The sequence below is a fragment of the Neophocaena asiaeorientalis genome, unplaced genomic scaffold, assembly GCF_003031525.2.
Source record: "Neophocaena asiaeorientalis asiaeorientalis breed wild unplaced genomic scaffold, Neophocaena_asiaeorientalis_V1.1 scaffold114, whole genome shotgun sequence".
Lineage (NCBI taxonomy): Eukaryota > Metazoa > Chordata > Mammalia > Artiodactyla > Phocoenidae > Neophocaena > Neophocaena asiaeorientalis.
Window position 1 is genome coordinate 6,309,825 of NW_020173116.1, and position 24,617 is coordinate 6,334,441.

Genomic DNA, 24,617 nt, shown 5'->3' on the forward strand with positions numbered 1-24,617 from the left:
TTTTTTTTTTTTTTTTACTCATTTATGCTGTACAAAATTTTACAAGAAAGGTAAAGGAAACATAATAATTGCACACAGACGTTTGGCTCAGTTGATAAGTAAAGTATGACTTCCTAATCTAATAAATAGTCAAAATATATACAATATTAAGAAGGGGAAACAGGAGAAAGCTGTCGTCTACTGTGTACATTTTTTGTTTTTGTTTTTTTAACTCGGAAGAAATGTTCACCTGGTTTCTCCACAACCAAGAAAAAAAAAAATTCTTCATAAACGGGAGTCCAGGTAATTTGCAGATTCACTCTTGAAGTTAATTTCGTGTGTGTTTATTGCATTTCTGTGAAAAGTCACAGGACACTTTCTACAAACCTCACGTGAGACGAGGTGGTCAAGGCACAAAACCCGCATTCAGTTTCCAAAAAGGGATCGAGTTATTTTTTTCCTCTATAAAAAGTCAAAGGAAGGAAAAATAAGAAGTCAAAGGTACACCCACAGTGGGTATACTTTCTGCAGGGAGGCATCTTGATAAACAGATACGTACAGTACAGAGACGTCCAGTCACCTCTCTTTTAAGTCCTGGGGCAACATCCTCTTAATACTTCTACAATTCATAGAATCTCTAATTTCCTCACCAGCTGCTTCCACGGCCAGCCCGGGGGCCTGGAGGCCGCCGAGCCCGAGGTAAACTTGCACGTGGGTGAGCGAGCACTCAGCCCCCGGGCACCAGGGCTGAAGGAACAGAATAAAGTGCTCCAGTCCGAGAGACTGGCCCGTATAGAGATCCTGGGAGGGGAGCGGCCCAGAACCAAATACGTCTTTGGTGTGTGTGTCCAGCAGGCCCACGGCTGCAATTCCACCAACCACCTTAACAACCGCGTGGACTTGAGGACCCTGCAGAGGGGTTCAAGACATGTCAAGGACACAAGCTGAGACTCAACACAGCTTTAAAACGATTCAAGACCCCAAGAAGATACCTGGGGAAAAGAAAACTTTTAGAAGGAAGAATATTTGGAGTCAAATATCTCTACCTAAGAAAAAAGCGTATATGCAACATATATATATATATATATACTTATATAAAATTATGAAGATACAAAAATGAATCAATTTTTCCAACTGATAACGTGAAAACACTGGTTCTCGATGGGCCAAAAGCAAATACGACAGCTGTTGTTGGCACTGTTGACTCATCTGAAAAATCACGTATCTTCTTTTAAAAAGCTGTTTAATAATCTGAGGTTTCTAAAACTATAAGAGTGATGGGGTTCACAGAACGATCTCCACCTCCCCTCTTTCAATGCTCCCTAATCCTTTTTGGGTCTCCCCAGTAGTTTAACTGCCTTTGAAAAGACTGACCAACTCGTGGGCTTCCATTCTCTGCCATAATCGTGGCAGGCGCAGAGGAAGAGCATCCCCAACAGAAGTGGCTGCATGAAGGGGGCCTGACGAAATCCAGCCGTGCCAAGAGAAGTGGAACAAGTGACACAGACATCTGTCAGAAGGCCAAGGGACCATTTCAGACTTGTGTCCGACGGGGTTTTTTATGGAACTGCTGAGAGCAGAATTAAGTCTGTATTTCAGAGAGTGGGAACCGAGTGTTAGCCATCAAAAGCCAGATGAACTCTGAGTTGGACAAAAAGCCAGGATGCCCAGGAAACAGCTGTCTCAAGTCCCGCCCATAGCCTGCGCCAATTCCCACAAGGGCTCGAGCTTGGATACCTCGACGGAACTCGGCTGCACGTGGGCATGTGAACCACCTGGGGCCTTAGGCTGAGTCCATCCTGTGATATGGGAAGGCCTGCAACCAGAAAAGCCAACAGTGCATACCTTGTGTTATGACTGCCATTGCCCCTTCAGAACACTTCTCAACGACCAGCCCATCAAAACCAAACGAAAACCAACATCGAGCACCTCCCAGTGAGTAAGCTACCAATAGACAAACAGACCTGTGTCTGATACAGGCAGATACTAACTCATGTTCAGACCCAATTATACTTTTGACCAAGAAATTACACTGGACCAAATGTGTGCCTCAGTGTCCAACAGGCTGGAGGAGCATCGCCAAAGGACGTAAGGAGAAACACAAAGAGAGTCTGAAATTTTGCCACAGATGCAACTGAATTTAAGGAGGTAAGTAGATATTTACAAAATGGGAGTGGCACGTCAATACAGGCTGACAACAGACCCCTCTGCCCCTTTCACCAGTTCCATTTCATAAGAACTTTTTTGGTATTAATAATAATGACTTAAAAAAAAAAAAAAGGTCCAAGAAGCAATGGCAGGGAAGGGAGGGGCCACATCATACCTCTCCTGTTTAAAAATGCTGTATGGTGACCTCTAAAAATAAACTAAGGCAGCTTTATAAATCAGCTGGCTCAGTTTCCACTGTGGAGTTTACACAATCCTCTGAGAGTAGGCAAAAGGTTCTTAAAATTTTAGTACAAAAATCACTCACGAGTTGGTTAAAAAGTTTCCGTTTCCTTTTTGAAAAACCTGTTCTTATCAAAGAAGGTGGGGAAAAAAAAAAAAAAACACACGGCATGTAAACACCATTCTTGCATAAAATCCTGCTCCAAAGAACCATGATTTGTACATTGTTTAAAAAGAGAATCCTCCCTCATTTACATTCACAACAAGCTTCTGTTAGAATTTCGGCCGCGTGGTGATGATGAAAGACAAGGTCAGGTCCACGTGCAGCTCGGACACGCCGGCAGGCTCCCCGCCCGCCCCCTCCAGCGAGGGACCTCGGGCTGCACAGCAAGGGCACCGAGACACCGAGGTGCTGCGCCTGTCGGTCTGAACGAGCAAAATGTCTGCACATCCCGGCTCCGTGAGGAACCCGCTGTCACTGCATCCTCCACACCAGACGGATGATGTGGCGTAAGAGCCGTAAGATAACCATTTGCGGGTGACCTTCGGCTGCTTGGTGATTATTCAGAAAGACCTGAAACAACAAAAGGAAAGCTCCTTACTTTCCAGCCCCGACTTATTTCAGGGGCTGGCGGGGGAACCCATATTTAAGGGAACAACCAATCCCATCTGAACAGCTATGAAGGTGCCTCTTAAAGGGCCACTTCTTCCCTGAGACGTCACTGCAAAAAGAGCAGGCACACCAAATGATGGTTTTCTTTAAAGCGACCAAAAGGATGTTTGGAAAGCTCAAAGAGAATCCCTGAATCTGTTTCCCTCCCCCCCCCACTTTTTTTTTTTAATTGTAAACTCTTGTAAATTCTTCTTTGGAATAAAGGAGGCTTTTACCGTTCACAAGGTTATTTATGAGTTGCAAGTTTTCCCTGTATTCCCCCATTCAACCTGGGCTGCCACAATCAGACAGACAGAAAGCGTGAGGACACTTTTCTTGCATCTGTAGTGGAAATCTTAGCAGACAGTAACTGCCCCAGGTCTGTCAAATAGATGCACTGTTTCTCCTTCTAAAAACCACATATTCTTTCCACAGGTGACGCCATCGCTGGCCGGAGCTGCCTTAATCAGGAAACGTAGCAACCATCGGAAAATGAGTATCCCCACCGGCTCTGTGCAGCTGCTGGAGGAGAGCCACCCCAAGTCCTGGAGTTCGGGGGGTCCCGTGAAGAGAGGCGCAGGTAAAGCAGATGGAAGAGAGGAAAGAAAGAACTTGGTGGATGCGAGGTAAGCACCTTACTGCCCAAGTTACCAACATTCAAAATATGGTTCAGACTCCCTCAAGGGTGAGTTTCGGGTGGCTGTCATTTACTTGAGAAATCAGTGATTCGGGGTAATTTGCCCTAAGAAGCTAAATAAAGTGGGGCACTGATGCGCCACCGCGCCTCTGCCTGTCGGTGGGCAGCTCCGGTGGGTCAGCGCCGTTGGTCCAGGGCTGCGGCCACGGTCACCGACACAGGCGGCGTCAACCACCGGCCCCTCCAGTACCCCGGAGTGGCGGGCAAAGAGCGATGAAATATAGAAAAGCCCCGTTTGCTGGGGACCACCATAGGATCGTGACAAGCTGAGAAACTGTTCCAAAGGAAACGGCCAGGGTACTTCAAGGTCTCAGAGGTCCCTGGGTCTTCCACCTTCGAGCGCTAATCCATTTCGCGGGTTAAGTGCAGGGTGTAAACTCAGAGCAGCCAAAGCTGGTAACAGAGCACATCCGCCTCCATGTCAGGAGCTGTGACCGGTTTCCCTGTTCAGGTCTGAAATCCACACCCCAGGCCAGCTCCCTGCTCTGTCTGGAGCACTCCACCAACCCCCTTCTCACTCCGGCGGGCTGGGGGGTGCTTTCCAGCACACATCCACGGGACCACCTGCCACGGGGCAGGCCGAGGATGGGCGTCCCCTTCCCAGACACAATCGCTGTCCACAGACGCCAGCTGCAAGCAGAGCTCCCTCTTCGCCACTGTTTACACAGCCCTCTGGGGCTCGTTGTACGGGATGGAATTGTGATAAGGCCGGAGCACTTCCCTTGCTCCTTCCAGAACCAGGAGCCAGACTGGAGGAAATCAGCTTTATGTAAGCGATTCCTGTAGAGGCGCTCCGTAACCACAGTCTGCGATTTTTATCAGCCTGACACACAAGATTGCTTTGTTTTGATTTAACTTTCAAAATTACTTTGCTTCTTCTGGGTGAGAATAATTTAGGGGAAGGTTAATTTTAGTTGAGACTAATATTAACAGGTTGAAAGAGGCTTATTCAAAATAAAACCACGACTTACTAAAACGAAGAAAGTGTATGCAGAGCTGAGCTAAACTATCACTTCAAGGTGGGAAATCCAAGCCAAACAGTTGTCACTGCTGGCCTCAGTAGGACCGGAGAATGGAGTCAACATGACGCCACGAGGGGACTGGGTCACACAGTAGGGACAGACCCCCAACTGTTGACACTTAGCCAATTTTATATTCCAGAACTGGCAGCGTCTGAGAGGAGAAACCTTCCACGCACCCTTGAGGACAGCAGGTGTAGGATGAGAGAAGTCTTCCCGAGTTTTTCAGACTGTTGCTTTCGTGTCACATGAAAATAATATGGGGGCGGTATGCAAAGACGTGCCAGGGTGGCAGGGGAATGCAAGAAAGATCTGTTTGTTAAAAGGAACACCCAATCCCTGACAAACGAGAAGATGCTACAACATCTGGGTTAGCGAGGATACGGGGACACCTGGCCCCTCGACAGCACGCGTGACAACACGGCACACGCCGTTAAACCAGTGAATGATTGCTTTTGGACGACATTCCATGGAGGAAGCCATTACCACTGATTCCAAGAGCCCTGGCAGCCCAGGAAGCCCTCGACAGCTGGCAGGGCCCGCCGAAGCTGCTGCTGGCGCAGCGTGGATGGCCCACACCTCACAAACAGCTGGAGGAAGGGCAGCTGGCGCCAGGGCAGAAGCGCCGCCCTCTGACACCTGCAGCCGTACTGATCAGCTTCCTTACCGGAGTCACTGAGCACACGGTCTCGGCCTGACGATGCTAACGTAGGGCAGACGTGGTCGGCCCAGCCAGCATGAGATCCTAGGCTTCTGGCCTCCAGGAATGTGAAGAAATACATTTCTGCTGTTTAAGGCCCCCTGTCCGTGGTCCTGTGCTCTGGCCGTCCTAGCAAACTAATACACTCGCTCATGCTTAATCATCCTTCCTGATCCTTCACCTTTTAAGTGAAAAACAAAACTTCTTAGCTCAGAGTTGCGTAATGCTGTTTTAGTCTAAATCATAGAAACACTTTAGAAAGATATATTACAATGATTCATTTGGGGAAAGAACTAAAAAACTAAATACGCTCCTAGGTACAAACAATTTATGTCTTACACACACACATGTACAAAGTGCAGGATCCCACGCAACTGGGATTTTCATCTCCGTGGTCTAGATCAAGGAGTGGATTATTTGGGGTAATTGACTTCTATGGCCATCCTGACAGTCCATGCTCCTCTCTGGCTGGGGGGCTCCGGCATCGCAGGCAACGCTCGACTTCGTAGCCTGTCTGCACCCAGTTAAGTCTCGTGGGCATTCCCGAGTCGCCAGCACCGCATGCAGGAGAGCACGACGCAGCCCACCGTACAGGGCGCCCACGGTGCCACCATCAACGAGAAGAGCCCGAGAGAAAGCTGCCCTGTCTCGGGAGCCAGAGGCAGGCAAGTGCAAGTTCCCACCTCGCAGACGGAAACACATCCACACGTTCCAACGAAGCCTGAAGCCTACACCCAAACACAGTCAAGATGCGGAGGGTCCTTCTTGTCCAAAGAGCAACACGACAGCATCTCCTTTGCGGAGCTTACGCTCTGCTGAGGGACAGAGCCATGCGAATGAAGACGATCTTGTGACAAGGGTAATACAGAGGTAAAGACGATGACAGAGAAAGAAGCATCGGCCAGAGAGGCGGGCAGCGGGGCCAGCAGAGCCGGGCAGGAAGGCACAGAGCCAAGCCCCATGCTGAGTCAGAGGAAGAAGAGTTGCTGGGAGGAAAGGAGAGGGAATTACAGGAGGAGAGGCGGGGCCCTGCACGCAAGAAGGAGCAGACGGCTTGGGAAAAATCGTATTTTATGGTAAAATATAGTATTTGATTTTTCACAGTAAGCCAGAATGAAAAGCAGTGTCAAATTCCAGGGCTGTTCCATCCAAGAATCGTCCCATAAAGGTAAGCGATGGACTCAGGAGCTCTGAGTTTCCCTGGACAGACTTCGGTTTTCTTGGAAGATGTGAAATACGACCTTGGAGACAGCGTCAAGGGCATTCAGCAGGGAATCCCGAACAGTTCCCTGCACGTCCACACCAGAGGCCACAGGCTCACCTGGGTGGCAGACAGGGTGGGCTGCACCGAGGGTCCGCCCTGGAGTGGGGAGCAGGGTCCAGGCTGACTTGTCATGACCGGGGAGCAGCCCATACGTTGAGGAGCTGGGCCTCTGCGTGGGGTGGGACAGGAGAGGAGGCTCAGGGACTAGACACAGCGCCGGCGACCACCATGGCTGTAGCACCGGGACCGCCTCAGGTTGCACTCGAGACCACCAATCAAGTATCGGGGAACTTAATTACATTTTAATGCCAAAACAACAATCACAGCCAAACCAGGGAAGCAGGTGTGCCGCATGCAACAGAGGCCTGGAGCCCAGGCTGCCCCGGGCAACTGGCCAGGTTGACCACAACATACCTGCAGTGGGCCGCTCTGTTCCCGCTTCACTCTCCTACAGATGGAGAGGAGCCCAGCCTCTGCAAAGTACACAGGACACAGCAGGCCTTCGGACTTTGTGAGCCTGAGCTTGGGGATGAGAAGGGTCGCCCACCGCCACCGACAAATGGAACGTGGCACACGCCTTTTCCGTCTTCACGACCCCCCAAGCCAGCGTAGCTCTCCTGCCCTTTCACAGACGGAGCTTGCGGATCAGGAACCACCAAGTAACCCCGACAGTTCAGCTCAACGCAGAACACACACTCACCAATCCGGGCTCCAAAGGCAGGGTCAAAGCTCGCTGGGCCAAGTGACTCAGTACGTACAACCCACAGGTACACTGGGCATTACTCAAGGGGGCTTACCGACTCAAAACCACAGAGGTACGCACAGTACAATAAAAACAAAGGTTGAGGAAGATCACAAGTATTAAGAAAGAGAGACTTATCCTGGGAACTAGGGCTGAGATTTGCTGCAACAGAACCACAGTTCAGGGAAGAGTTTCCTGGCAGTCAAGGTAACAAGGACATTATTTTTCACCGTCTTATCAAAAAGAGCTCAATACCAAACTCTAGGAGACAAACCAAAAAGCAAGGTATACCTGCAGAACTGAGACTCTGAGCAATTTTTTATAACTTGTTCAAAAACTTGTTTCTTATAGAATTTCAACACTGAATGCCTAAGACATCCTGAACTTTTTTTTTTTTTTTTTAAGGTAGATACATTTTAAAGTGGGAATACGTTATAGGAGACTGAACTCTGGACTCTGACACCAGGAAGGACTCTGACAAAGAGAGAACCTCTTTGTCAGAGGATGGAGTGTCTATCTGTCTGGATGGTGTCTGCTCCCCCAGGGGTGGTCACGGCACCTTCCAGAACAGTGCTGAGAGCTGCCATAATCACAGGTGACAGAGTGAGGCAAGGGACAGAGTGGCCCCGGTGATGGATGGAAGACCACCTCTACCCATTTCACAACCCATCGATCTAAACGTTATTTTAAGTGACAAGCGCGTGACACAGAGGTCAGAGAGGAACAGGGCCCACGTGTGACGACTCGATGTGGAGACTTGCTAAGAAGACCTGGTCTCTCTCCACTTTAAGACCAAGAACCACAGTCAAAGGACATCTCAGCTCAGATTCCAGTGCAGGCTCCATGTCCACTGCTGTTCTCAGGTGTCAGACATGCTGCTGCAATGCTGTCCAAAGACCAAATTCACTTTCTATCTATCACCACGGCAACACGGGCATTTGCATAGCTAGTGCCTAACATGCTTTGATGTCAACACAGCTGTGGAAAGGGCGCCAGCGGAGCTCCTTGGCCGGATGCGGTGCCCCTTCCACCCCAAGCACCAGAGGCGAGCTCTCCCACTAGGGTGATGATGTGATCCTCAAACATCGCAGAAAGACGGCATCTGCACAAATCCCGCTCTCCAATGTTCAGTGCATCATTTCAGAGAATCTATGACAGGTACCGCTTTCGGTAGGACAAATACTCACTTCTCCCATTAACCTGGCATGCGCTGGATTTTCTTAGTACAAAACCTCCCCCTCCCCGCAGCAGATCTCTAGATAACTTGTCGGCCCCCCGGCCCCACGGCTCCAGCTGGCTGAAATGAAGAACCCCCGGCCCGTGACCTTCGAGGTGTGTCACTGTGTCAACCACGGAGAAGCCGGAGAGATGGCTCTTACAACTCCCGCACGAGGCACCATTAGACAAAATATTAGATGCAGAGCAAGAACACGCTGTTCTAAAATGCCCCAGCCTCCGACAAATGCTAATGAGATGTAAGCTCTTTAACCGCAGCTCAAACCCCTCTGCTTTGGCTCAGCTGGAAGAGGTCTAGTGGAGGATGACGTGATAGGCTGATTATTTCTGTATGTCTGCAGGAGGGCCGAGCCTCAAAGTGCATCTCCATTTCCTCCTCAAGAGATTAAAAAAAACCCAGCTCGACCTCTCTGAAGTCCCCCTCCAGGCACCTGCATCTCCAAATGGTTATGTGTTGATGGCCTCCGGTGCCTCAAGGGCCAGGCAGCCATGCAGGTGTGCCCACCTGCCACAGAGTGAGCGAGCACACAAGCCACATCCAGCTTGGTGCCCACCCAGCCATTCACACACACACCAGCGCCTCAACCTCGGCTCACATCTGTGTAACCCAGACAGACGCAGCACGTCCGGGGTCCCCACCCCACACCCCCGGGGGTGCCCCCCCCGACATTTCCTTTAACGAGCTGGGTACTTAGCAGACACGCAGGTGAACAAAGTTACTCGTATCTCTCTATCCAAAGCTTAAAGACCGATGGAGAAAAGTCTCAACTACAGTTCAAAGTGAGAGAAAACAGAAGGATGGTAGCACGGGATGATGGACAGCATTTTCTAGATGCATCTCTAAACGCTTTGGTTTAAGCGTCACTACGTCCCTAAGAGACTGACCGAAAATGGGGCTCCTGAAGGTGGGCAGACGGAATCTGACCCCAAGGTCCCTGCCATTGCCTGTGAGCGGCATCTTCCTACGAGATCACCCTTTATCCTCCACAAGTCACGGAAAGCCCTCGCTCAGCCCTCCACAGCCACGGTCCCCGTGGAGATAATCTGAACCCCATGCTCTCGGGGAAGGCCTCAGGGAAACACAGCAGAGCTGATGTCACAGGAGGGAGGCTCTTCTCTCTCACAGGCTCTGGCGTCTCCATGATGGGCTCATTCTCTTCGCCTTGTCATTGTTCGTGTGGTGTGGATATGGCATGTGTCAGACAGGTGTGCAAGGCTCTTAAGACCACAACTGCCTTATCCAACTCCAAGGGAGACACTCATTAAACCTGAAAACTGTATCCCAAATAAACGGCAAGCATCAGTTTATCCCGCCCACAGCTGGCTGTGCTACGGAAACTGTCATTCTATCAACCTGTGTGCGACAAATGTGGGGCATCGTCTCATGAGATAGGATGGGCCCAGTTTTAATGTTTGATAGGCAGATTTTTCATTATTCTTTTCTCAGACAGTAGTAGAAAGCATCTCATTTTGTTAAACTCCATGTGATGAACGAAGGCCTCAAAAGAGGGCCATCTGAGAACATGCATCTCTGGACGTAAGTATGGTTTATGCTATTACCAAACAAGCTATAATTTTGACCTCTCCCCGTCCACTAGCTACAGAAGACTATCTATAGAAGAACAGCCCTTCCGAAAACGAGGATCAAACAGCACAGGGAATTTCACTTGTTAGGAAAGACACAGACAGACTTCAAGTTCACATATAGTACGGCTTGACCCTTGAACAATACGGGTTTCAACTGTGCAGGTTCACTTACACACGGGTTTTTTTCAGTATTGGTACCTGCTTCATTTTACAGATCTTTAAATTAGCGAAGTGGGGGGGAAAGTTTGTGTTCACAATATGTGGAATCAAAAGGACTAGAGTTTGAGTCCTGATTCTGTCCAGTTTCAGCTTCCTGCCCTTGGGTGAGTCATTTATCAATTCCTTTGTCTTGAGGCAGGGGTGGCAGTGCGTGGATTTTTGACTCCAAGGAGGGGTCGGCGTCCAGAGCCCCTTTGATGTTCCAGGCTCGACTTACATGAAAATGCTAATGTGTTGACACCAATTAAACTGTGGTTTCCCTCAGAGCCATCCTGCAAGCCACCTTTGCTTCTCTACCTTGTGTGGTTCAGGGCTACGCTTCCCTCTATGTCGTTCGGTCAATTCATGCCTGCACACGCCCGGCACAGAAGTAGGAGGCAGGCAGTGTGAACAAAAGATACACTGTCTCTTGCGATCAAACAATGAAAGGGTTTTCACCTACTTCTTGGCCCTTCTAGAGAGCCTGTCCTAGCATCGCGTGCTGCTGTCCACTGCAGCCCCCCACTGGGACATCCCCATGCCACCGCTAACCAAGAGCAGCCTATCTGAGCACAGAGTGCCTTAGGCTGGACAAGCTGATGGCAAGGCAAGAAGGCGAGAGATCCTAGCCTCGGTACTGGGGGCAGGGGGGAGCCGGGGCACGCTGGTTAGAGAATGGGGCTGACCACCCCAAGAGCACGTGTCTTCACGTTCTCAAGGGTCTAGCACTCTCTCCGTGGCCTCAGACTGCAACCCCAGCCAGGGCCAAGAATCCCATCCAGTTGGACACCATCCCCAAGAACCTGTGGTGAGCACAGGGCATCCCACGCCTGCAGGGGACTGGAGCCCACACCTGCTGACGTTCCCTCCAGCAGATGGGACCTGGACTTGCACTCACGCAATTTCTGAATTGTGGAAGAAGCCAGCAAAAACAACAGGAAAGCTGGCTGTCTGGGTGGGGACCCCCACCCACGGGGAAGAGGAGGCATCAAGGTGCCAGCTGCTGCAACACACACAGATGCCGCAGCACCGCGGCCCCCAGCCAGCTGCTTGCCCGCTTCAGAAAGCCCCAGAGAGAGACGCAGTTTCCCCACTGACGTCCCTGGCTGCCCGGTGTTCCCCGAGAGCCCTCGCCCTCCCTCCCCGGAATCTCACAGAGCTGGACATGGGGAGCTATGGAGCCAGGACACCGTATGGTTGCAGGTCATCCAGCAACGAATCCCAGAGCTCCACCACTTCTCTGGACCCTTGGGTTTTGTCCCACTACATATGCTCTACGTGTGCCTAGGCTGTTGCAGCACTTCCATGCCTAACGACGTGGTGGAGACGCACCGCGGGGCTGCCACTGGCCAAATCCGTGACAACCTGAGCATTAAGTATCGAGAGGGACATATAATAACCTGCTGAACTAAACACGGACCCATGAACTAAAGCTGACAAACGAAGTAAACACGGGAGAAAGGGAAGTTCTTCCTCATTTATACACACCTTCCTTCTATGACAAATGGAAAAGTACTGACTTTGTAGTAGAGGACACCACCTCTGACCAGAGTCCCGGGAATGGGACAAACTGACACCCTGTGCCTCCCGACACGATGCACGGAGGAGGACACAATGTCACACTGTTGGGACGACCGGCAAAGTCTGCATAAGACCCACAGATGACACGACAGTACTGCCACGTTGTTAATTTCCCAAGCTTGCTAATTACTCCGCGGCCGCACAAGAGAATATACTCTTATTCGTAGGAAGGACACGCTGACGAATTTAAGAGTAAAGGAGTGTCGTGCCTGCAGCTCGTTCTCGAAGAGTTCAGAAAATAGTTTGCACACAGGTAGGTACAAGGAGGGACGACGTTAAAGCAAACATGGCACAATGTTAATAGCAGGGGACTCGCGTGGCAGATACAAGAGGGGTCTTGGTACCATTCCCGCAACTTTGGCGTAAAAGCCTGCAATTATTTCAAAACAGAAAGTTACAAATATACACCAGACTTGGAGCAGTAAAACTCCCATCAGGTAGAGGGGCGGGTCGCCCTGCCCTGGCAGGGTTCATTTGGGGCGATGACACCCACCGAGTCACAAAAGGAGAAGGGAACATGCACCGGGGCTTTGCGCTCACCTGTGCCTCTCTCACCTCCTGCTTCAAGGATTCAGACTCCACAGCTCCGTCTCATATGCTTCCCCACTGCCCTCAAGTGCACTGAGCACATGACAACTACACGACAACTTCCTCTATTGCTCTAACTGAAAAAACGGGAAAATATCCTGTCAGGCTTCGCAAGGCTTATGGCAACAAAAGACCAACACTTTACAAAACGTACTGTAACAGTATTAAGCAAGTAGAGACACCGAATATTTAAAAGGCTCCGATCCACCATAAAGCAGCGTGGCGACGGACTCTGCTTGCCAAGAAGGGACACCTCCCCGGACAGACAAGTGCGTAACTTGGAAGCAAAATCCCTCCCATTTCCTCCCCAGGTTTCCACCCCCAATATTCAACAATGGCCCATCAGTGTGACTGCAGACAATGGACTGTTTTGAATCCAACAACTCTTAAGACAGGCGTCTGCGGCCCTGGGGTCACTGTGTCACTATCCCGAGTTTCAGAGTCTGCTGTTTTGAACTGGCTGTTTATAAGACCTGGAGAATAAGTTCGTTTCGTTTTTGAAAAACGAGGTGATAAGCTAGAGTGTGTCCCTACTCCTCCCCCGATATTCCAGCCTTCTTAGAAAGCTAGAGTCCTTTCAATGATTAGCGACTGCATTTTTGCATTGGTTCTTTTTTAAGAGATGCCAAATAAGGTTCACGATTACAAATACTGAGAAATACTGCAATGAGACTCACTTCTATTTATCTTACCCAAAGCACTGAGAACAGGTTATACAGCTCACTTGAAAAAACATATGAGCATCTTCAACATTAAACCGTGTAATAACACTGGGAACACGGTGGGGAGGTGGGGTGTGAACTCTGAGAGGCTCTTCTCCCACCTGCACGGGAGAGGCTTGGTGATGAAGACCACCCAATGGCCTGTGTCTCCTCTGCACGTGATCTGAACGGTCCCGCACCTCGGCAGCCTACGTGTGGGCGTGGCTGTGCTCCAACCGCCCCCCCCCTCCCTAGCCCATGTTTCACCACCAAGCATTCGGGGCCACCACAGAGATGCATCAGCCAGACCCATACAGGTAGGCTCGGGGGAAAGCTCTGCAGAGTCACCGGTACTTCACGCCAATCGCAGAGTCATCGATGCTTCGTGTAAGTTCAAAGAGAAACTTTTGCAAAACCTTCTTAAACACACCTGGCTCTCTGGCCAAAGGTTCTGATCCAACCCCCCGAGGATGGAGCTGTGCTGACTCATCTCGGTGTCCAGAGCTCCCCGGACTCTGAAGGCACCGGAGGCCGGCAGCCTCACTTCTCCTGCGGAGCCCCAGCCAAGCCAGACCTGGAGCCCTAAGGACCTCTACCATCCGCTTTGAGACGGGATGGGGAGGTGGCAGGCCCAGCACGCCGGTCAGTTCACGGCCCAGGCTCAGCCTGAGAAGCCGCCATAGCCGTCAGAAGTGACCTCTTCCTGCTGGATTCGTGACACGTTCCAGAATCAGGACTGGATATATTCTGCCTACCCTCTTGAAGGGACCGACGTCCCGAATATCCCAGGGCCCTGTTTCTGACCACTGTCTCCTAGTCAAGCGGGAGAGCCGAGTTCACACACAAACAGTAACCCCGAAACCCCACCAGCGAAACCGAGGCAGAAGAAACTAGGGCAACGGTAACTTCTGTGGCAAATTACACAACAACCCACCTTGCCAAAGTGATTGCCATTTCAGATCTAGGCTGAGAGGGAATTTATGTTCTGTGAGCAGGTCCCCGTCAGGTGTAGGCCGCCAGGCATCCTGCCAGCTAGACCCCAGTATCACAAGCAATTCCGGAGCCCGTTCATCAATGTGCCATTTCCCGTTTAATGACAGAATCACACGACAGCACATTTCCCATCACACACACACATACACGCCCTGTAGAAAGTATGAAGAGGGTCCAGTGTGAGTTTTCTGAAACTCCCTAACTCCCTTATGGAGATTCTATACCGAAGCAATGAAAGCCTCTCTTGTAATGGGAGAACATCTCCATGTATGTTTAAAAAAGCTGAAAAGGCATCGTATGTAACAGGAAAACAAGACTGACTGAAAGCAATTTACAGGTAACATCTGTTCACTAAGCAACAGCTAGCTACAAAAGAGACTAACATTGAAAGCAGGACAGAAATACTGGGGCGTCCTAAGCATAAACTCCCTCCAGAAGAAAAGAGAAAGAAAACAAAATCTTTAAAAAGTATTATATAAAACAATAACGTTTGACAGAAAAGGAGTCAGATGAAAAGTTAACACAGTAAGAAAGAATGATATTAAATCTTATTTTGTAGAAAATAATAGTTAAGTGCTTGCTTTTCGATAAATCAACAGAAATACCTTCATACATGGTTGCCAGAAAAAAGGTAAGCAAGCCAAAATCACATTCTCTCCCACATTTGCTGGAAGTAGTCACACATATTCCTAAGAGCCTGACTCCCTGAGTTAAACCCTACACATTTTAAAATGTCTTCCATGGGAATAAGGTGTCCAAATGGTAACATATATTGCCATTGGGCAAAACAAAATACACCCTGTGCCTGCAGAGTAGGAGCTGAGGCTGCATTTTTTTTTTTTAACCCAGCAGCACACCTCAAAACTCCCGGTGGCACTCAATTTGAGGCATAAAATTTTTATACCCCAGATTACAGGCTATTAATTATTGGCCTCCTAATACATTTCAATAAATGAACACCACGGACAGCAGTGGGGGCTGGAATGACATAGAGGCCCCCCTGCTCTGACTCACTGCCTGGCAAATCACAGGGGAGACTTCTACTTTAAGAGCTGGCATCGTTCCCTTTGGCTAAGATGGAAATTTTAAAATTTCTTTACTTTTGACCCAAACTGCCTCCAGGGAGGGCTGCAACTCCCTCTCTGGCTTAAAGACTACGTTAGTATTTATATGGGAATATTTCAAAGCATATACACAATCCCTTTTTTTTCCAAGCATGGAGAATTTAAGGTTTGTGCTCCTACCATTCCATGGTCGGCCTCGGATTTTGTCTAATGGCCACCACTTACATTCAGCCATAGAACAAATGGAAAATGGGAAAGGAGGAAGAATGGTAGGTCACACACAGGGAATACCGCTCATTTCCAAAATAAGCACAGAATTATTACTAGTCTTTTCTTTTCTTTTTAAATGGCAGGGAGAGGTAGGGTGTGAGGGAGAAAGGGGGTAAAGAAAACATCATTACCCTCCTTGGGTAATATGCATTAAATTCGTCTCCAATACGCCGCAACTCTTGCGCAATCCATATCTCCGGACGCATATCTGCAGGTACAGCCTGAGACTGCCTCATGGAAGCTGCATCAGAACAAACAGAACAAAAATCACATTGTTTTCCATAGATCATTTAGAAAGTCCCAAAGGTCAGTTTCTAGAAGCAAGCCCATCTCACACACGCTTTCACGTTTTGGGACGCTCCCTAACTTCAAGAGCTACAATCATGCATTCGAGATTATGGTGGCAGGCTCTGCTACGTAACTCTGGTTCATGAATAAGGCATACAGAGTAATTTAATTTTCAACACAACTGGAGATTCAGAATTGCCGAATTTAAAGATCTCCTGGCCAGTGAATTACATACTTCCATTTCGAGAAGGCAAACTCACACAACAACGGCACAATCGATGCTGCCCAAGAAATAGCCTCGAAACATGAGAGTGTAAAGATTTAGGCTGTCCGTAAAGTAGCTATTATATTTTGATCTTAAGGCAAGGTAAAATTCCTAGGAAAATGTCACACGTCATCGAGGAACATGAAATGGTTGTATTCAAAGTAAAGTCAGTGAAAACCTGAGAAATGAATGAGCTTGTTTCCATGGAAGGAGGTGCAGTGATACACAGCCAGTCTGCACAAGTGCCACCAAGGGGCCAAATTAAAGCATAATTGCATGTTTTGTTTCGATATTAATGCAGCCAATAAAGATGGCTCAAGTCTGCAAACACCACATGGAGAGAGGAAATGTTTTGGGTGTAAGAGCAAAGGCTTTTTTGAAAGGAGAAAAAAGAGGGAGGTTCACCCTTTCATTAAGCTGTCACTCCCATCCACACCCAGTACATTCAGCCGTTGGTTAATGAGCCCATTTCAAAGCCACGTGACGGCCAAAAATGGAGCACAAAAAATGTGAGTTGTCCAAAGATCCCACCAGCATCAGGAAGAGGATATCTCCAAGTACCACGAAGAAAAGCGTTCTCCACACTCAGAGAACAGCTGGGTAACATGAGTAACAGGAAAAGAGATGAGATTATTGGATTTCAACTGCTATTCACATGCGGCTTACGCTAACTTCCTGTTAAAAGGAGCACTCTACTGGCAATTAAACACACGTGTTACGTTTTAACCACAGCGAAAAATTTAAGCACCTATGATAATCAGATTTTGCCATAACATGAATATAGCTTCCTCTTTTGTATTTTTGTAAAAAAAAAAAAAAATCTTGTATGTTGTATTAAGAGTTTTATTTATCGTTACAAATAAAAGTGCTGTTGGTTCCTAGGTCTACAAAAGCACTTAAAAGTGAACTCTTTGTTGAGTTTTTACCAAGTCTTCTCAATCTCTTGCCCCAACTTCTCTGTCCCCCGGCCCTCACCCAAGAGAAATGAACGACGATCCCACAAAGGCCGAGAGGCAGGGCATCGTGTGTGTGCACAGGTGTGGGGGCATTGAACAAAGAACACACGTGCATCCTCTCCAGAATCATCTGTGCTGGCAACGAGCCAGAGGGGAGGTTTCCCCAAGGACGCCTGGTGAAGCGCACAAAGGCTGATGACAGGAAACTTTTGGGATACGCCAGGCATGTCCCCTGAACACCCTTCCAAGCACACAGAAAACTGCCTTGGCAGTACCTCTGTCACAAATTCCATCGTTACTCTGATTTTGTCCATCACAGGTACCAAATCATTACTATCTTTTCATACTATCAGCCAATCAAGTGCTCTTTCCCTGACTTTAGCAGCTGTAGTTACAAAGTTAACTCACCTTTTTCTAAGAAAAAGCCTCTTTTCTTAGAATGAACTGTGGTCATCACCTGCAGAATTAGCTCAGGGAGACACATGTATCCACAGATACAAGTGACCAGACCAGCGCACAGGATGCCACGTGGTCGCTCAGAACCCCTGTCACCCACCTCTCCCGGGCTCCAGAGCCCCACTCATTTCTCACTACACTTGGCTCTCTTCGAGAGAGTAAATCTGCCCTCAATCCTAGAGTCAGAGATGCAGAAAATGCCAATTATCCAAAGAAAATCTGTGAAATCTAGGCTGCATATTTTACGAAGACGACAGACTGGTAAAAACTGTTAGCAAGTTACCCAAGGATTAGTAAATCTAGATACTCACTAATTTACCCAATGAATATGAATGCCCATGAGCCAGACACTGCTCAGGAGATGATCTGGGTACAGCAACCAAAGAGGCCCAAGCCCTGCTCCCACGAGCTTACATCCCTGCAGATTAAATGCTAAACTTCAACTAAATGATAAACTTCTTCTGGACAAGGATACTCATACCTTATATTCTTATAACACAAAACGAAGTTAACTCCCCCGGTTAACTTGCCCCAACCTGCAGGTGAAGTCTACTGAAGTCTATTTAGCACCCTCACTTACCTATGTGGTTTAGAAAGTTCTGTCTGGCTCACGGGAGGGCTGACGGCCAGAAGCACCACCACTGGAGCCGGTGCACATCAAAATGAGCACCTAGTGACTGCGTCAACCTGGCCAGCAGCTGAGAAGCACATGTGGAACCTTGGGGGCCAGATCCAACTTGTTCATCTTAGAGACAAATGCCCTGCTGTTTGTGGGGGGAAGAAGATAAGCAGATGTTTCTTCTGCAGAAAGAAGAGTTCTAACTGCTAGCTTCAATAAATGCACAGAGAGAAACACATCCCCATGGTCTGGCAGTGAGGCCCTGGAGGCTGTACTCTTACAAGCTCCTGGTGCAGACGGTCCACAGACCAGGCCCTGAGAAATCCTGAGCAGGGGGAAGAAACCACGGGTCAGTTCTGGGGCCCAGACATGTGTCTTTGGAGAACACTCAGGAGTCGGGAGAGTTTTATTAGCCAAAGATAATTGGTTAGACCAGGCTTAGCATACACTAACTGATAAAACAGATCAGTAAGAGAGCTAGCAACCGTGTTTAGGTATACATATTTTTTGAAGTTTCTATAGAATAGTAACATACACTATAAATTAACGTTTGCAAAGGAGACTGATGTGTCTAGACGACTCTAACACAGCAGCTATCACCACTTGGTTTTAAGAACTGGAGGTTTTTTTTTTTTTGCAGTACGTGGGCATCTCACTGTTGGGGCCTCTCCCGCCGCGGAGCACAGGCTCCGGATGCGCAGGCCCAGCAGCCACGGCTCACGGGCCCAGCTGCTCCGCGGCATGTGGGATCCTCCTGGACCGGGGCACGAACCCGCGTCCCCTGCATCGGCAGGCGGACTCCCAACCACTGCACCACCAGGGAAGCCCCCAAGAACTGGAGTTTTTTGAGAAGCAAATACTGTTCTTATTTCTTGAATAAACCTAAAATTAATGACCAACATTCACCCTGCAATAAAACCTAGCCCATAAATACAGACAGTATTGGTTTTAAGGTAAGATCGTAAGATAAAAATTCCATTTTGAATATTTTCAAAGGCATCCTATTCCTATATTTTAAAAGGGTGGCCTTAATCTCAGTTAATACAGTGGATTTTTGCCACCTAAATTTCAAAGATTATTTCTCAAATAACAAAATGTCTCCTTCTGGTGGTGCCGGGGGCTTTTCCTTAACTTCATCACTAGTTTAATGTTGGTGTCTGTCACATGCGGTCTCATGTCACGTGAGAACCTAGCAGGGCTAAGAATGGGGTCTGGCTGACCTGAGAATTTGCTTGTCAGCCCCACGGCGGCACTGGTCGGAGCCAGAATTAAGGTTTTTATTCCCTTTATCACCAGTTTGCTGAATTCTGCCCCACAGTGACCCAGAGCACGAACCACCACGATGTGGAAGGGATCCAGGGCTCGGTCTTCCGAAGGTGAACCTGGAGCTGGTGGGGTTCAAGGGCAGGGGATACTCAAAAAACACACCCTCACTCCTACAATCCTTTCTAGATACTCAATCTGCCTGCTCCCTTGCTAATATAATCCACTTACCAAAAAGATCATTTACATCTCTAGCCTGTAAGACAGATACGCATCAAACATAAACATTTTATTATGCTCTCTGCAATGTGCTTAACAGCCGCAAATACTGATACCTCGTCAATAAAATGGGTCTTTATTTGAAACAAAAGCTCTTATTACTTAGATCACATTTTTAACTAAGGCAATTTTACATAAACATAAGAACTTCAAAGGGGAAACTGTGAGGAGGTGTACTTTCACCCACAGAAAATGTAGTATCAGCATTTAAGAAAGCATTTCATGCCATAAACCTGGTGCTAAAAGGGGAGAGGGGAGGGGAGGGAAGAGGAAAAGCACAATGAAATATAAGCAGCTCTTAATGTAAAGCTACTGCTCCAAAGTTGTAACCAGAAGTCCACACAAGGCCGGCTCCAATCCTGTAAGCACCATTCTGAGCTGGGGAACTTGCTGGGCCCAGATTTTCTAACCAAAGCCACTAATCAAAACTTTGGAATGCAACTGTGTCACATAGGCAATTCTGTCAAAAGTGCGATATGTTAGTTGAATTTTCATCAAAACTCTTGGAAACAATGCTAGAGTTTTCTGAAATCTAGCATTTCGGAATCTAGCATTTCAGGTAACCTGATTTCCTATAGGAAAAAAAAACCCCAAACCAAAAAAACCACGAGGTCTCTGATTAATCTATTTTTCTATACCAGTGTGCCGGGTGGGTAGAAAGGAGGACATTTTTTCAACGCCAAAGAACTCTGAGTTACTGAAAGATATGCAGTATTGCATTAACAGACTGTTGTGGTTCAGCTACAAAACTAGTTTCCAGCCTAGAGGGTAATTCCAAATCTTAAAAGCTCAGAGACTGAAAAGAAATTAATAGCGTGGTTAAGTGGCTGATAGTGAAATCAGGCTGAGGCTTTCGGAAAGGGCTTTCTGTAGCACCGCCAGCGAGAGTGGGAACATTTTAAAAAACGAGGTTGTCGATGCATAATGAGCTCGACATCCGTCAAGCCAAACCTTCTGGTTTTTCCTAAACGTCCAACCGCTTCCACCCCACTGTTCCGATCGGCAGGTGTTCAAAGGAGCTGAGGTCACATTCTGACGTTCACTGCCATCTTTCCACACCCGGCCGGGCTGCTGTGCGGATGACGAGAACCATCCTGGGGGCGGCGGGACCGTGTCTTACACGTGCGCTCACATCACTGCGATTCATCCTTGGGGACAGGATGCTCTCACGTCCCAGGGCCAGCGGCTGTTTGAGTTCCCAGCACATCACTACTGGAGCTTCAAGTGCAGAACCAGAAACCAAACGAAAATCCACGGAAACATTTCACTCTATACTGTTTTCAGATATTCGCTGAGCTACAAACACTGGGGTAGAATTGAGATTACATTTTCAACTGATCAACATGAACTGAGCTCTCAATCAATATTCAACTCAGAGTTGAGAAAGGGTTTCTTGGTCCCTGAAGAGACGCGGAATGTATGACTTTGAAGAAATTATTGTTTTTATTTTAAACACACCACAGAACATAATACTTAGGCAAATAAGTGCTCATTTTGCCCGGCACTTACCAGGGACTGTGGAGCAGAAAGCCAGCCCCTCCTCCTGGCATTTCAGGGCTGCCCATCTTTATCCCTGAGGAGACTCTAGATTGAACCAAAAGACATAAAGGACCACTTCCTTGTTGGCTCTGAAAAAAGGGCTAAAACAATTCCAAAAAAGATGCTCCAAAAATATTCGGGGGAAGCACTGCTCGTGCAGGTGGCCACTGTGAAGGTCAACACTCATTTGGAGAAGTAAAAATTCTGGGATGTTTATTCAACCCAACAGTCTCATTACTTAAGGGGCTATCTTCAGAAATATCTTTATCAATTGAGATTTACAAGAAGGAAGCAACCAGACGGCTGGCCAAGGTTTCCATAGGAAACCCACCTGAGTGACGGAGCTGTCTCAGCAGCTCCAGAATTCCCAGCCACAGGGGAAGGAGGGCCGCTGCCATGACAGTAACTATCAGTCATTTACTATCATTTACTGACTGCAGTAAATGCTATCAGAAATCACCTTCAACTCTGATGGTTCTCAGAAAGCGAACGAGCCAGAACCCAATTACATACACACACACACACCCCCCTCCCCTTCTGGGTCTATTATTTCTCAATTCCATCACTTTATTTTTTGATAAATACTGTTATCAATTCCACTGAACCACTGGATGAAAATGAACTGGATTCAAAATAAAATAAAGAGATAGTATTCAGCATCAGTACTCATGAAGTTCCTAAACCTGTTTTTCCCTGGTACACACATGGGTCAAGCCTGAGCAGTTCCATGAATTCAAGACGGTCCTTTATAAAAAGCTGTTAGGACAAAAAAAAAAAAAACAACTAAGAAAGCGAATGAGATGTAGCCAGGGTTTTCATACTTACTCTTTCCATGTGTATTGCCCACTGCTTTTACGTGGCCGTGAGTAAGAAAATCAAAATACGCTGCTCTGATCAATTTCCAGTCTGACCATTTGGAAACTGCCAGTAAACCAAGGCTGTGAAGCTGGAAGTCTGGAAACTAGTGTTCATACCTTCCCCCTTTGACCTTAACTGCATCCTACAATAAAATATGAATCTAAAGGCATTAAGATGAATGTGTCATGCCTTCTTCAACCTCTGAAGACCTAGTTACCCATCTCCCCTGAGCTGTCCTCTAACACACATATTTTCAAGAAGCCAAGGCCAGGAGCAAACCCAGATCCCAAGTTTTTATGTCTATGTCCAAGGACATACCCGACTAACGCTGGGTCACAGCAGAAGCCAGCATCTTTCGTCAGGTGGGGGACCTGGCAGGAGCCTCCTGCACCATGATGCCTGGTCGCCCACCCTGGGCCTGGTGCACCCCTTTTCCTAAGGCACTGCAGTCCTCGCTGATAGGCATTAGGGGCTACAAACTTCTCCCTCCTGGGAACTGGAATGTTCTCTCCTAATCCGGATCCCAATCTCGATTCTGTCCCCTGGGGCTACAAAGACAATCTATGATCCCTCTCAATCATTACCCCTCTTTTTAATCAATACAACTGCCACCTTGTGCCCCAAATCTGGTCCGGAACCGGTTCCTTCCATGTGCCTTTATGACGAGCCCTGGGAATGCCCTCCATCACCACTCTGGTCCCCCTCGGGATGCTCCGGAAACATGACGCTCTGCATAGCGTGTGGCTGTGGTGTGCAGTGGGTCTGGCCGGGGGCAGCAGGACACAGGACACTACTGTTCCTTGCTTTCCCTACACTGCCGCTAGCCCCACTGTCTCCAGGACAGCTGTGTCTCTACTTCCATAGTCTTAGATTCCTTCCAGAACACCACGGAGGACTTGACTGTGCCTGTGCCGTCTTACTCGGAAGAACAAATCCAACCTCATGACCCTCCCACTGACAGTGGAGGGAAATTCCTACGCAGACAATTTATTTCACTACTCACTCCAGCAAAACTACAGAAGGAGAAATGCTTTTTGGAGACCTTTTATTTTCTTTTATTCTGGCCACACCACGCGGCATGCGGGCTCTTAGTTCCCCAACCAGGCCCTCACCCCCTGCGGTGGAAGCGTGGCGTCTTAACCACTGCCAAGGTTAAACTGTAACCCCGGCAGTGGTTAAGACTTAAGTGGTTAAGGTTAATGCAAAGTGGTCTAGAAGTGATTTCTGGATTGGGATTGGCTAAGTGGTTACAGCCAGGGAAGTTGTAAACATACACCTCTACGTGTTAATTCACTTAAGACCGTTCCTTAGAAATAAAGTGTTAACAATTTTGAAGTTACTAGCTTTCGGTAACCACCCGTTGTTCCTGGCCCAAAATCAGATGTGGGGGAGGAAATGAGAATTTAAACTACAAATATAAAAATTTTTGATTACAGAGTGTGTGTGGCTTCCTCTATAAAATTGAATGCTGGCGGCAGGAAACAGGTGACGAAAAATCTCTTCTCCTTCGTTCACGTGAAGGTCTTAAGCGTCACTGTTATTCTGTCCTAATGCTAGTGGAGACCAAGACCAAAGCAAGGGGCCAAATACAGAATCCTGAAAAGCTACATCCGAAACAGCTTTCCAGTTAAGACGTGTAAAAGCCTATAATTTTATTTATGCAGTTAAAATGTATACCGGCGGGCTTCCCTGGTGGCACAGTGGTTGAGAGTCCACCTGCCGATGTAGGGGATGGGGGTTCGTGCCCCGGTCCGGGAAGATCCCACGTGCCGCGGAGCGGCTGGGCCCGTGAACCATGGCCGCTGAGCCTGCGCGTCTGGAGCCTGTGCTCCGCAACGGGAGAGGCCACAGCAGTGAGAGGCCCGCGTACCGAAAAATAAAAAAAAATTAAAAAAAAATAAATAAATAAACAAAATGTATACCGACAACGCACGAAGTGAAGCACTCATCTGTTACGTAGATATATGGTGACTGAAAGCACACCAGAAGGCATAATGAAAGCTTCCCACTTCGAACCAATTCACAAGACGCAGCTGCCTCTTTTTATCCCGCATCGTTATCAAGAGAGAAAACATGACACCTCAGTTCCAGACACTATTTTGCATAATCACAAGGACAGAATCATTGTGTTTGGACGTTTGATGGCTTAAATATTTGGCCTCAAAACATATGTCTGTTGCCGTGGGGCTGTCTGACTTCTCCCTAAAAAACTCACAAAGCTTGTGCGTCTGGAGAGCACGTTTATGCTGAAAGGGACACAGGGGAACACAGCCCCAAAGCCTTTTGCAGGAAACTCAATGACAAAAAGAAGTGTAAGAACTGAACGCCGTGTAAAAAATAAGAAAACCAAAAGGCTAAAGCGAGCAGAGAATCTGACCGGTATCGTGAGCGATCCATCAGAAAGATGGTTGGAGCCCAAGTTCCTTCATCCACTG

General features: G+C 48.0%; 1 protein-coding gene and 1 non-coding gene across 8 annotated transcripts in view; both read right to left on the reverse strand.

Annotated features, from left to right (window-relative positions):
- Positions 1-24,617, reverse strand: part of BCL2L11 (BCL2 like 11) — a 44,198-nt gene continuing 19,581 nt past the window's right edge. For 3 of the 7 annotated variants that reach the window (XM_024743928.1, XM_024743925.1, XM_024743923.1), the window contains 2 exons: positions 15,791-15,900; positions 1-2,941 (listed from right to left, as the gene is read on the reverse strand). In XM_024743928.1, coding sequence (XP_024599696.1) covers positions 2,843-2,941; positions 15,791-15,900 — 209 coding nt within the window. In that variant the 3' untranslated portion in view covers positions 1-2,842. Of the gene's footprint in view, positions 2,942-15,790; positions 15,901-19,865; positions 21,004-24,617 lie in introns of those variants that run through there. The other 4 variants (XM_024743929.1, XM_024743926.1, XM_024743927.1 and 1 more) reach the window with 3 other exon arrangements.
- LOC112399083 (small nucleolar RNA SNORA31) lies at positions 3,289-3,417 on the reverse strand. The gene has a single exon (XR_003003161.1). It is a non-coding gene; the product is annotated as a small nucleolar RNA SNORA31 (small nucleolar RNA).